Source organism: Phaseolus vulgaris, chromosome 1 (assembly GCF_000499845.2).
Source record: "Phaseolus vulgaris cultivar G19833 chromosome 1, P. vulgaris v2.0, whole genome shotgun sequence".
In the NCBI taxonomy this organism is placed as follows: domain Eukaryota; kingdom Viridiplantae; phylum Streptophyta; class Magnoliopsida; order Fabales; family Fabaceae; genus Phaseolus; species Phaseolus vulgaris.
This window is the reverse complement of record NC_023759.2, coordinates 12,880,904-12,895,856: the sequence shown is the minus strand read 5'-3', so window position 1 is coordinate 12,895,856 and position 14,953 is coordinate 12,880,904. Positions and strand designations below refer to the sequence as shown.

Here is a 14,953-nt window from a genome sequence, read left to right as displayed (position 1 = left end):
AGGTCTAGTTCCCCTACCTCTTCAAGAAGTCAAAGTGAGGGTAATTATGAGTTGCCTTGTGAAGGTGATTTGTTAGTAGTAATGTGCATGCTTGGACAAGTTCAAAAACCTTTTGATGAAAGTCAAAGGGAAAATATTTTTCATACAAGGTGCCTTATTAATGACAAATTATGTTCCTTAATTGTAGATGGGGGTAGTTGCACCAATGTGGCAAGTACAAGAGTTGTGGACAAGCTTGAATTACCTACCATCTCTAAGTCTGCTGACCAGGAAATTCAGCAAATTCCTGAAGAAAAATAGCAACAAGAATCAATTTTCCAACAGGTATAATAGCAAGAAACTCAATGACTTTAACCCTAACAAATATACCTGCTTTGGTTGTGGTGAACAAGGACATATTAAAGCTTATTGCCCCAATAATGAGAGCAAAGAAAGAGCAACAAGCAAGAAAGGTGAAAAGAAAGGCAAGCTGAGAAATCCTACACTGCTTGGGAAGATAATGAAGTTCACGAGGTGAATAAGCTAATCTCTGCTTAATAGCCAAGGGAGAATTTGTCATGAGCAGTGTAAGTTCCAACACTTCAATTTTTTTTTGAAAACTACAACCAACTTCTTAATGCTTTTAAAGAAACTCATGAAAAAGCTAATAGGCTAGCCCTTTCAAATAACCGGTTGAAAGGCTTGAATAATTGGTTGGAAAATATAGTCAAAGCATTGGAAGAAGAACTAGAAAATTTAAAAAATGATTTTGAAAATCTGGAATTGATTTACAAAAACTCTTCTTGCCAATGTGACTAAAGTGTTTGTGAAAATTGTGAATCTATTGAAAAGAAGGTTCATTGCCTTATGAAAACTGTGGATAAGCTTTCAAAAGGAAAATAAAATTTTGAGACTGTTCTAACATCTCAAAATTGTGTTTTTGGAAAATCTGGATTGGATTTCAATCCACAGAGCAAGAAAAGTGGTATTTCAAAGCCTTATTCAACCATCTGGAGAAAACAATCGATTGAAAAGTCGAAGCAACTGGTTGTTTCATGTTTTTACAGTATGGAAAAGGGTCATTCTGTCAGATTCTGTAAAATTAGAAAGTTTTTTGTTTCCAAAGGTATTCTTAAATGGGTTCCTAAGAATTCTAAGGATTCAAATGATCCCATTAATGCCAATAGACCCGAATTTGTAAGGGAACCAAATCTTGCTACTTGATATTGTTTTTGTGCAGGTATTCCTAGAGACCAAGAATCACTGGATTAAAGGATCAAGTCACAAAGGAAATGATCAAGTTTGATTTCTCAAGTACAACTTTTAATTGAACACTGTTCTTGGAATCTTGTGGAATTTATTCTTGACTCATGTACTATGATTCTTAAATTGAAAACTTTCTCAAAAGCTATGAATTCATTTCTTTCATTTTGTACACTTAGTTCATTTTTTTTTTAAAATAAACTCTCCTTTCAATCTTCATACAAGAATATGTATGTGTAGCATTCTGAATTTTCATCTTTGTCAAAGCATTTGATTCATGAAAACTCCAAATTACTGTCACAAAAAAACAGTCTATTGTTTTCACGAAACAACCGATTGTTTCATTCTAACAACATTTCATTGCAGATGTTTTAAATCTCTGTGCAGTGTTTCTGTTGTTGATTCATTCTCAAAGCTGTTATGGGTCAAAATTGCTTTTATTATGACTTTGAATACGATCTGGTTGGGAGTTATTTTCATCATAAAGAGAAATATATTCCATATCTTCTTGAAAATTTAAGAAATTTAATTACTAGTAAAAAAAGGCATGTGTTGGTTCTGTGCATTGTGTTTGAGGGCTGACCTGTGCCATTATTCTCTCTGAACATATTCTTTTTGCTTTGGAAAACAACCCCTAAAAGCCAATTTTGTTGACTGCTTTTATAGCTTATATAATTGTGCCTGTTTAGGTTGTTTTCCTTCACAGAATCAACCCATTATTTTCTCTGCTTTCACTTTGAAACTGATGTTCTCTTCTACCTTCCTGAAATTTCCTCCTTACTCAATGGACTCAACACCTCTTTCATCCAAAAGAATGAAGACCTTTGGTGTGAAAAGGGTTGGACGCCTTAAAAGCTGGTTTTGTGAAAAATACCTACATGAAACAAGTAGGAAGACTATCAACAATCCAAAGCTCATTTCATTTAATTGCTTGAAAGAGCAAAAACTGTCTAAAGTGAGGGATTTCCTGAAAGAACAACAGCTAAAGAGGTTCCTTGAAATGTCTGAAAATATCTATCCAGACCTTGTGAGGGTATTCTACACTAATCATCATATTGTTGGTGACAACCTTTACTCACATGTGAAAGGGATTGATTTGGAGATCACTCATGAAGTTTGGACCGCCATTACTGAACTGAAGTATGCTGGATTGAGGATAAATAAAGGGAATATTGGAGTGGTTGAAGAATTCAACAAAATGGAGTTTTATAGAAGCTATTTGAAGAATCCACAATCCAAAGTGAGAAACTTTTGTGTGGGAGGCTTAAGGCTAAATGAGAGGCTTATGACTTTCATTGTTACATGGATGTTGACTCCAAGAGGAAGTAATCACTTTGTGCTGATCGGAGGAAGATCTTGTTTTCATTTATTGCATCATGAACAAGGTTAAGATAAACTAGATCCACATCATCAAAGAACATATGCTGAAATCAATGAGGTTAAGTGATTACCACTATCCATATGCTATCCTTATTTCTAAATTTCTACATGACTTTGAAGTTGATCTTGAGGAGGAGCAATCTGAAGTGGTCAAAAAATCACTTGAAGTCAACAATGGCTCCCTTAGCAAGACGGGTTTCACCAAAATTGGTGGAAAGTGGGTCAGCAAGGATGGTGATCAAGATGGATCCTCCAGTGGAGGTCATGCTTAAGATGGTGGAGAAGAGCAAGCTGATATTGTTGTTGCTGGTGATGTTGATGTTGGATTCCAAGCTAGAGATGATGATGCTGGTCCAAGTGCTGGAATCATGGGAGAACGCATCTCCTCTATGTCTCCATTTGAAAGATTGATGCTAAGAAGGATGAACTACTTTGTTGATGAGCAAGGGAGTCATCACGAGTTCTGTGTGGCACTTTTTCAGAACCTTGATGAGTAGATTGAAGTTGTTCAAAATCAGATTTTTGAGCTACAATATGCCAGAGATGATTGAACTTTTTAGTGCTTTACTTTCGTATTCTGTGCTAATTCGCTGCACAATTTTTTATGCCGTTTTAATCTGTTGAACAATTGTTTTAATCCCTTCTTCTACTCTATTTGTGTAGACAAATAAGGGGAGAATTATCTGATTTGAATGTGATTTGTATGCTGATACATATCTGTTTTAATCTGGTTTAAATCTGTTTAGCATGCTGCTGCAGAAAACTCTGATTGTGCACCTCATTCACACTAGTTTTTCACACTAATTTTTCTGGTTTTCTTTATATGAAAATCACATGGTGAAAACTGGTTCATTTGTGCTAGAGAAACCTGGATATGATTGCTCTCTGGTACATGCATTTTGTCTGTTTTGCTGGTACTTTCAAGTTCAACAGAACAACACAAGCAAACCAGGAATTTGTCTTCATCAAATAGGGGGAGTTTGTTGAAGATAAGCTTTGATATCTCCAAATTCATGAAGATTGGTTGAAGGCCTTGCTGCTGCTTGTGTGTGTGGGTTATGGGTAGTTTGAATTTGTAAATCCACTCTTAGTTAGGATCCAAAGTTGGTTTAAATCAAATCCTTTAAAAAAAAGTGTTTTACAAAGAAGTGGAAAAACAACCAGTTGTTTTATCGTTTCAATTGGTTGTTTTACACTTAATGCTTTTGAAACAAGTTTTGACAAAGCTTGAAATTGGTTGACTTTGTTGTCAAACCAATTCAATTGGTTGTTTCGATATTTCAACCAATTTTTTTTTGAAAATCCTTAACAAAAAGTTTGGTAAATCTGTTTTAATTGATTCAAAACTGATTTGACTCCTTCATTAAATGTTTTTAACTACCTTTTTGGAGTTTAAATAGTTAGTTTTACCCTCTTGACAGGAAGATATCATATTACAATCTTTCAAATCAGTTTTCTCCAATATTTACTTTAAGCTTTGGTTTGACTTGTCTAAGAGTGAAATATGACTGCTAGGTAATTTTGAAATTTAAAATTGTGATAGCTGTCGTTTTGTTGTCAAATTAATATAATTGTAGCGTAGACTTGTCTAATGCTAGAGAGATGATAGTATATAAGTGGTCAAATGACCCCAAGTCGTCTCCCAACGAATCCAATAGTGATTCCAGTGAACAAAATTCAAAACCTATCGGTAAACAATGAAAATTAGCAATAACAGTAATAATAAAAAGAGGGTTAAGATAGTTATCCAGAAAATATAAAAGAGATTTGAAACAGCAAATAAAAATTGGTTGATCCCAAGTTCTTCCACAATTGAATTCTTCACAGATTTTCTAAAGATTAATCCTTTCTCAATCCTCGAACAGAGTTAAACCAAATTGAACATGCGCCGACCTAATTTAATTGAAATTCACCAGTAAAACATGCGTCTACTGATTTAATCAATACCCACTTAGTTCCATGCGTATACTCCATGAGAGTGCTTATCTGCTCTCTCTTAAATCATGCACCCAAGAAATTAATTAGAACAATGCGAACTAACTAAGAAACAAAAGTTTAAAATAAGGAAGACTTTCAATCATGCGTTCAACTACAACTTCTCACAAAAACCAGTTTTTCAGGAGATTAGACTATTAAAACAACTTATATAAAGAATTGAAAATAAAAACTTTTATTGACTGAAACCTCATAGCTTAATGGGAAAGTACAAAGAAATAAAAAAAAAAAAAAAAAGTCATTTTTGTACTGATAGGTTCCACTTGTTTATGTGTATAGTGTGCATGATCAATGCTAAACTTCATGTTATGTTTAATTTGAATTACGAATGCTTCTTTGATATGGTACGCTGAACTTTCGTCTCTAACGTCTGCTTGTAGTGATATCACTTATTTAAGAACTTTTCTTATAATTTATTTTTTCCACAAATTAAAACATATTAAAAATGAAAAAAAAATGAAAGAATAAAAAAAAGTAATCATAATTATACATAGCATTCGTTCCCAGCTTGATTGATTTCTCTTCGGTTATTTTCTTTTAAATTCAAAACTTTTATTATATTTTAATTTTTTAAAATAAATAAAAGAAAATAGATGAATGACTGAAATTTAATATATAATTAAATTTTTAGTTGTACATTAACTTCAATTTAATGTAAATATCTAATTGTAAAAATAGAAAATGTAAATAAATAAAACAAAATAAATATTTAAAATAGCTATGTGCAAATAAAAAAAAACAAAGGAACCTAATTGTTCTTCCTTCTTTGGACTAACAAAACTCACTAGCTCTTTTTCTCTCTCTCATTTCCAATGGAGAAATAAACCCCATCTCAAAGGTTATCTATTGCTTTTTCCTTCGTTTAGTAAATATTCGTTTTTTTTAACACCTCTTTGTTATTTAACACATGATGGGGGTAAGAGTATCCTTCTTTTGTATTCCATCACTCTTCTCTATAAGTAATTCTAGATCTGCTTTTATACTAAGGCATATTTAGCTGCAAGGTCCTCAGCAAGAGAGAGATCAATTTGCTGTGTTCATAGATATAAGACTATAGAAGAACCTTTCATAGAGTTGAACAAGGTGGATCCAAGGCATGGAAAGAGGCCTCTCCCTTCTGATCATGCATCAAGGGAGAACAGGGAAGGTTTCAACTTCCCTACCCAACAAGGGGAAGAACCTTCTTCATATCCCTTTCTACATCCAATCCATACTGCTCATGATAGCACTCCTTCTACACCAATTCCACAATATGGCCAAATAACCACTTCTACCTTGATTGAGACACCGGACCCATCTCAGCACCCTTTAAATCAAGGTAAATTAGCCAGGTTCATGCACTAACTTTGTATTTTTCAATTTATATACTCTCTTCTATGTTATACTATGCAACCCTATTTCTCAATATCAGAGATCTACTTATTTAAATGGGTTTTCAGAGTATTTAAGATTTTTTTTATCACTAGCATCAGTGCAAGTAGCAAATCTGAATCTCTCCTTGAAAAAGGAAAAAATAAATAAATTATAAAGGTTGTTGAGTTGATGCACATGTAAAATATGTTTTAACTTGAAATACATGCCAAGATAAACGAGTTGAAATGAGCTTCTAAGACTCCCTTTTGTCGATCTTGATCCCTTCAATATTATAATATTGATGTTGATTGTGGGGACAAAGAGTTAGGTATTTTCAGTGAGCAATTGGATTTGTTAGGGTGACTAGTTGATGTGTTTTCTTAAATGAGAAATTGGAGGAAACCAAAACAAAGCATTCTTGTGATTGATATTGTTACTATTTCGTGCAATAATTGAAAGGGAGAAAAAGACACTATAGAGGAGTTCGGCAGAGACCATGGGGGAAATGGGCTGCCGAAATCAGAGACCCTAAAAAGGCTGCTAGAGTGTGGCTTGGCACTTTTGACACGGCAGAGGCTGCAGCTGCTGCTTATGATGCTGCTGCTTTGAAGTTCAAAGGATCCAAAGCAAAACTCAATTTCCCAGAACACGTTCTTCTTGCTTCAATACCACCACCACCTTCACGTTCTACTCAAAACATTAACAGCAACAATAGTTATTATGCTTCTTCTTCACCTCTTGCACCAACACCTTCACCACCAGCTTATCAACCACAACCACAGGAAGAAGCTTTTCCAAATCTAATGCAGTACGCGCAGCTTCTTTGGAGTAGGGATGATGATGATCTACAACGTGTTGCTTCAGGCCTTCACCATCATAACCCCAATGAGTCTTTCTATGATTCCAGTTCTTCAACTTTGTTCTCATCCTCCTCCACTTCTGTGACTCAGTCTGATCAACAGATTGGAGATGACGCGAGTGGCTCCAAGGAGGAAGATTTTTATGGTTCTTGCTTTTTTAGAGGGAGTGATTTTCATGGCAAGAATTGAACATAATGTTAAGTGTAAGTACTATGCTGCGTGTTGAAAACCTAGCTACCTTTTCTGTCTATTGTTTTCATAATTCAAATAATGGTTCTTACACTTCTTCGGCTATAAACTCACATTTTCACATCAGAAGTGTCAGTAAAACAGTGATCTATATATGTTTCAGATATTACATGTTTTTACAAACCATGGTTGGTAGAATTCATTACTGTGTGTTTTTAAGTTTATCGGGCATAAGCATAATTATTATCATGTTTGTAACCAGATAACTATATATATATATATATATATAACTATTTCCAATATAAAACTTCATACCTATATAATAATTTATACAACATTACTTTTCTGTTTATATTTAGTACTGTTATGACATATAAATTGACATCTAAAGAAGAAATAAATACAAAATACATTGTATGAGTTTCTGTAAACATAGAAATTCTCTTCTTCTTTTTTGGCCAGTGGTTAAGAAAATAATGGATGAAGTATTCTTACTTAAATTATAGTGAAAAAAACACTGATATCATTAACTGTTTTATTTAAAAATATCTGTCGTTTAAAATAATTCACTGATCTTTACAAAATTTATTATATATTGATTATCATTATAATTTTTTGCCTTTGATGAACAAAAGTATGATTAAAAGAGTTCAAATATATAATTATTTAAGTTTGATTTCAATGATAGATTTTTTTGAGAAAAAATAATTGAAATGATATATATATATATATATATAAATAAATAAATAAAAGAAATATTGATGTTAGTCTTCTAAAATTTTTTTGGGAGGTTAACATCAATATTTGTTAATATATATATATATATATATATATATATAAAATGATGTTTTTGTCATATTTAGACTATATATTATAATTATTTATATAAACTTCTTTTCGTAGTTTGCAGTCATATCTTACGGCATGATTCAACTATGTATACAAAATTTCAAAAGAAAAAAAAATAACACGCAAATGAAGACTTTCAAAGGTCGAAAACGAAAGTGATCCCTCAATCTTTTAATAAATTTTACGCATGTCAGGCACCATTTTAGTATTGCGTGTATATATATATATATATATATATATATATATATATATATATATATATATATATATATAACCCAGTCACTATTTATAATATGTACAAATCTGCTTGATAGTATTCTAGTAACAAATGAGATCGTAAATGAGACACGCAAGAAAGAAAAAATGTGTAATTTTTAAAAATTACAGGATTAAGTAATTAAGATGAGAAATTTATATAACTTTATGTTATATGCTAAAGAGAATAGGCCTTCGTAAAAGGTGGATAAATTAGATTAAAAATTGCTTAATCTTGACAATTGTTTCAATGGCTCAACATAAAAAAATTATACTCACTATTAAAAGAAAATTATTAAATAATAGTTAATTTTAAAAATAAAAATAATAATTAATTAATATATTAATTAAATTAGATATTATTTTATAAATTAAAAATGATTTTTATTTAAATTAATTTTTATTATAAATAATAATTTATAAATTGGTATTTAACATTAACTATTAAGATTTTAACGATTAATTATTTTAAATTATAAATTAATTTTTTAGTTTATAAAATATAATCTATAAATCTAGTAATATATTATTTTTGTATTTAAATTAGTTTTTATTTAATAATTTTTTTTTTAAGTATATAAAAGGAATCAAGCAAGGCCACTTGCCTCTTTTTATTCATAATAATAGTTAAGGGTTTTGTATGTGTCATAGGGAAGAAGTCTAAAATACCTATAAGGGGTGAAAAAAGGTAGAAATAAATGTGTTACAATACGCTACCATTTTTATATGCGAAGAAAACATGCAAAATATGGTAACCGTGAAAGCAGTTTTAAGATAAATTACCATAAAAGAAAATTGGGTGGGATTGGAGTTAGTGATAAATTAGGTGGGATTGGAGTTAGTGATAAATTGTCCTTCCTGTAATGAAAATTCCATTCATATATCTAGGAATACCGATTAGGGAAGTTCTAGGAAAATTAGGTTGTGGGTTAATATGATACAAAAGAAAAGAAAGAGATAGTCATAAATTAAACTTAGAAAATTCAAGGGTAATACACGATGGAAGGGTAAAAACCTAACATTTACGGGTAGGACCTGTTTGATTAAATTTGTGCTCACTATCTCTCCTTCTACAAATCCTCAAAGATAGTCATAAATTAAACAGAAAATTCAAGGAAAATTTTTATGCAGATGAGGATCATATGGAAAGAAAATATCATGGGTTAAATGGTTTGAAATTAATAAACCAAAAAATTTAGGAGGACTTGATCTAAAGGATATAAAGATTCTTAATGATGCATTACTAGAAGAGTGGAAATGTGGGTATGCAACCGAAATCATTGGACTATGGAAAATCATACTAGAATCTAAATATAAGAATTGGAGGGAATTAAATCAACCCAAAGTTTCAAAATGTGAATTTGTATGGTGGAAATATTTGAAAGTAGTATGAGTAGGACAAGAGCAATCATGGTTTGACAATAATATCAAGTGGAGTATATGAAAGGGAATGAATTAGTTTTTGGCATTGATAAGTATAATTCACAAACAAATCTAGTTGAAAGATACCCCCAAATTATACAACAACTTTAATCTTAAAAAACAACAATAGCTTAAATAGGGACTTGGAATAATCATTGTTGGGAATGGAGATTTCAATGGAGATGAGACTAGTTTGATTGAGAAATACCTGAAGTCCAATCTTTTAATAATGAAATGATAAATTTCACTCCAAAGATAATTGGAAAAGACAATTAAAAATGGAAATCAAAGGAAAGAAAATTTGCTCATATACAGTGGAAAAAGACATATAATATACTGCAACGGAATGCAAAATGCAAGTATGAAAAAAGAGAAGTTCTTTAAAGCATATGGAAAACTAATTTTATCCCAAATGTAAAACATTTTTGTCAAGAGAACAAATTTGAATAGAATTGCAACTAGAAATAACCTGTTAAGGAGAAGAGTGCAAATAACCAACAATTAGTGTGTGTGTTATCTAATAATCAGATAAAACTATAAACCTCTTTTCTTAATGTAAGATAGGTACAATGGCTAGAAATTTATGTGACAAGTGGGTAAATATCACAAATGTGCCCCCAAGCAATGTAGCAAATAATTTTAATCATTTCAATATATCAAGTATAAAAAAATGGGAACAAAAATTGAAAAACCATGTGGACGACTATAATAAGAGACATATAGGAATAGAGAAATAATGTCATTATATGGATGAAATACTTTATGGGGAGGACTTTTTTGCAAATGCACAACTAAAATCTTAGGCAAGGATTGCAATTATAGCAAGAAGATAAAAATTCTCCTACTCTGACTAGTGCGTCTATCCAAGGACATGCATCAATAACATACAAAAATGAAATCTTTATGCATAAGATGTCATGCGAGGAACTTTGAATAATGACAATAAGGTGAGGATAGGGTATAAATATTAAAGTGAACAAAAAAACTCAAACTTTAGTACACGGTTCTTGACTGATATTTTCATATCCAATTGAAATTTCATATCACAAGCATCCTTTCAAAATTCCCATTATTGTAGTGCTCTCAGTGAATGCACTATGTTTTGGTTATCTTAAATTCATGTAATGATGAAACATGGAAAGTTTGCAATGGTTTCTTCTAGCATGATAAAATTTCAAGAAAATTCTTTAAATTAATGTCAAGTAAAGGGGTAGAGTTCCCTTTGTCTTAGGCTATTTTCTGTCTGTGGTGTCCTCTATATAAGTTGCAAGGTGTCAAACACCTACAACTCGGGATACCATATCATATGATGAACTTGTAGCAACTTCTTCTCATTAGTTGGGAAAACAAAAATGTTTGGAGTGTAGAGCATATGAAGTTCAAAACATATTGTAAGGAACAATAAATCCCACACCGAGTAGTTGAGCCAAGTGAAAACCAAACTTTCTGACAGATAAATCTAGCACTGAAGCTTCCTAGTTAGACATCTAGCAGCCCAAAGGGAAAGGAACTACTTAGCAGTAAACCCTGTGCTAGATGATGGGAAATTTAGTTATCTCAAGTTAGGCGAAGCTTTGGCAAAACATGTTCAAAGCATCATTGTATTATCTGGAATAACATGTTATAAATTCAAACATCATACAAAGTAGGGAGAGAGGAAATACACTTTTGACTATGCTTTCCTATTGACTTCGAGAGAGTTCACTTTCGGTATGATAGTGTTCATATTCTAAAAAATGTATTTTGCTAAATGCACACTAGTAGGAGTCATCATTTTTTGTATTATTCAAATGCATATATGCTTTTGTACAATCTTTTGTAAAAGTGTTAGAGTACTCCAAATACTCTATAAATTCTTTTTGCTAATTAATATATATATATATATTATCACTCTCAACAATAAAAAAAAAATTTATAAGTTCTATCAAAGTAAGTGATTTATGTCTTTTAAAGTAAGAAAGTATGTAAAACAAAAATTGATTATGTTTAACTATGAAATATTTAATTTAAATTTATTACGTGTTGATATATCTTTAATATCTTCATTCACCATATCATGTTAATTAAGTGACCAAAGTGAAATTTTACAATAAAAAGATAAAATTAAATAAAAAATGAGACTTTTTTTCAAAGAGTTGCAATAGTTAAGTAAAATATTAAAAACAAAGATATCAATCCCTTTATTGTGCCATTAATGTTATTTTTACATAATTGAGAATTGAGAATTGAGAATTGAGAATGACATTTATATTCAACACGACAAGAAAATCATTAAATAGAACATATTTTTAGAGATAAAAAATAATTAGTTATTATATTAATTAAATTAAATATTATTTTAGAGACTAAAAAAATTATTAGTATCTAAAGTAGTTTATATTATTAATAAATAATTTCTAAATTGGTATTTAATTAGTTACCAAAATTTTAGCTGTCAACTTTAGAATCTAAATTTTTTTAGTGTTTTAACCGTGCTTGAACAACTATAATACACATATTGGAAACCTTCCAACACCTTGCATAGCTTGCCACATCCTCGTTGGTCTTGAGCGACATGACATCGTTTTAGTGATCTCAATGTGGTTCGTGTGGTTCTCATCAAAACTTATAACACATGCATACCAGTAAACACCTTGCTTAAACACTTAACACAATGATGAGGATCTTTAGAGAAGAGAGAATTTTCTTAATCTCTCCCTTGCTTAAGCTTCAAGTTATCGCTTAAGCTAAAACACTTCATAACTTAAGTGCCCACATTTTTTTATTCAACAATGATGAGCGATGAATGTAATGATTATACACCATTTTATATTGCTTGACCGACATTACTTCACTCGTCCAATATTCAGTCCAAGAATACTTAATCAATATATATACTTCACATTTAAACATTATTTCCAATTTCATATTTGTATATTTTCACTATCATATACAATTATTACACTATAATACAATCACACATCTATAAAATCCATTTACTGTATAAATATATCTATTAGCTCCTCTTAATTGAATTGAAGAATATGTACTAGAAAAGCATTTCTTCAACGACTTTTAGTTACTTGAGACAGTCTAGGTAATCTATTAAAGCAAAACCTACACTATTAGGATCTTCTCTTAACAATCCACTAAAAGAGGAGAAGAAACCTTAGTAGCGGTGATTTACTTACCAAATTCAGGAACTAATTTGTCAAAAATAATCTTTAACCTTCCAACTCCTAAAAAAGATGATCTAGTAGCACAAGGACAATCATAATTTTCTTATTTTTAGAAAGAGTACAAGGAGAAGAGTTTTATAGAGATAATATTTTGGAATTAAATTAGAAATAAACATTTAACTTATATTTATAAAATTCCAAATATTTATTCATTTAAAACCTATATTAAAATAAAACATGGGTCTTAGACTCTCCCTTAACAATAACAAAATTTCATCCTTGAAAAATAACTCATTATGGAAAAGGTAAGGGTAAGACTCTCTCGTCTTGTCCTCTAACTCCCACGCAGAATCACAAGTCTTCAGGTTCCACAACACCTTGATCATATTGGTATCCCTACCCCTAAGTTGTCTTATCCAATGATCTTTGACCCTCATAAGGTTAACATAATAAGATAAATATTCCCTAATATGAACCTTATCAAGTTAACACATAAGTTAGATCAGGTACATATTTTTTGCAGGTTAGATAGATGAAATATGTTAGCCAATTTGGCGAGATAAGGTTGTAAAGAAACCTCTTAACCCATTGAAGTTATCATTAGCATAATTTGACACGAGTCAATGAACTTAGGTATCGACTTCTTAGATTTGGGTTGCTTACCGTAGAATAATCATAAGACAAACCCTAAAAGACACATGATCACTTCCTATAAATTCTAAGGTTCTTTTTCTCTAGTATGCATAAGAAGTCTTAATATGATCATGTATTTTCTAAACCTTCTCATTAATTTGCACTGTTTAGTCAAGCTAATTTCACCATCCTGATTCCAACATAGAAATGTCCTACATCTCCTACCATATAAAGTTTCATATGGTGTTATCATGATACGTGTTTGGTAGTTGTTATTATATGTGAACTCCGCCAAAGGAAATATATCCTCACAGCTTCCAAGATCATCTAACACACATGTACTTAACAAATCCTCCAAAGATCGAGCAATCATCTTTGTTTGACTATCTATCTGAGGATGATAATCTTAAATGAGTCTTAATCGAGTCTCTATAACTTCCTATAAAGTTTTCTAGAACCTAGAAGTTAATCTAGGATCTTTACCAAATACTATAATTGTAGGAACTCCATACAATCTAAAAATATCTCTAATGTAAAATTGTGCTTGCCTCTTCATAGATATCTTTAAGTCCACTGGTAGGAAGTGAGCACTTTTCATCAATCTATTTATAATGACTCATAGAACATCATGTTTCTATATTGTCCATGGTAAATGAGTAACAAAGTCTACAAAAATGATATTCCACATAGGTATATGCAAATACTACAACGTATTTCTTACTCCTTAGTACTCAACCTTTGTGTTATAACAAGTCAAACAAGATGAGACATATTTGGCTACATCAGCCTTCAAACTAAAGCACTAAAATGATTTCTTTCAATCAAAATACATTTTTGTCATACTAGGATGAAAACTCAATACACTTGTGACTCCCATCTAGAATCATCCTTCTTAACTCATCATTTGTAGGCACACATATCTTATCTTTGAAGCTTGACATCCCACATGATCCAAATGAGAACTCCTTAGCTTGATCAATACCTAATAAATCTATAGTATGTCTAAAACTAGGATCATGCAACTACTTTTCTAATATCATACCAAGAAAATCATTAGTTACAACCAATTATATTCCAACTAATTTGATCATATATCATTGCTAAATCAAATTCATATATTTGAAGGCTTCTATTAAATCCAACTCTTGGAACATCATGTGAGATACCTACATTGTCTTTCGCTCAAGGCATAACTAACCACATTCATTTTCTCGGGATTATAGTTCAACTAAAAATCATAATCTCTTAGGAACTTCATCCATCTTCGCTATCTCATATTCAAATTATGAAAATAGGTCAAAATACAATAAGGGAGAGTTGAATTGTGTTTTAAAAGTTTTTGAAATTACTTGACAGACAATCTGTCAAAACAATTTATAAAGATTTTGTTCGTAAATCTCTCTTTCTTTTAGTTAATGTAGTATGATAATATGAACTGAACAAAGATAAAGGGCATAAATATTTATGGTGTGATTTTTATATTGGATCGTGTGTTAATGTTCATTTCTCAATCAACTAATTGAGTTTCAATAGGCATACTACTACTACAAGATATAAATAAGTATTATTTGAACCTCAGTCATTCTTGGTTAAAATTAAGTATTATTTGGACCACAA

The 14,953-nt window shown here is 30.9% G+C and overlaps 1 protein-coding gene across 1 annotated transcript; it reads left to right on the top strand.

The window, feature by feature from the left end:
- Nucleotides 1-3,456: 3,456 nt before the first annotated feature.
- LOC137815539 (ethylene-responsive transcription factor ERF113-like) lies at nt 3,457-7,202 on the top strand. The gene is made up of 3 exons (XM_068618656.1): nt 3,457-3,510; nt 5,587-5,935; nt 6,430-7,202. The coding sequence occupies exons 1-3, from the start codon at nt 3,457-3,459 to the stop codon at nt 7,017-7,019; spliced, it is 993 nt and encodes a 330-aa protein (XP_068474757.1). The 3' UTR covers nt 7,020-7,202.
- Nucleotides 7,203-14,953: the final 7,751 nt, after the last annotated feature.

Bases quoted from the DNA above. Each gene is read 5' to 3' on its own strand.
- LOC137815539 (XM_068618656.1), top strand. From the start codon at position 3,457: ATGGTGAAAACTGGTTCATTTGTGCTAGAGAAACCTGGATATGATTGC. The intron at 3,511-5,586 runs GTACATGCATTT...AAGTAATTCTAG, and splicing joins CTGGATATGATTGCTCTCTG to ATCTGCTTTTATACTAAGGC. The intron at 5,936-6,429 runs GTAAATTAGCCA...AATAATTGAAAG, and splicing joins TCAGCACCCTTTAAATCAAG to GGAGAAAAAGACACTATAGA.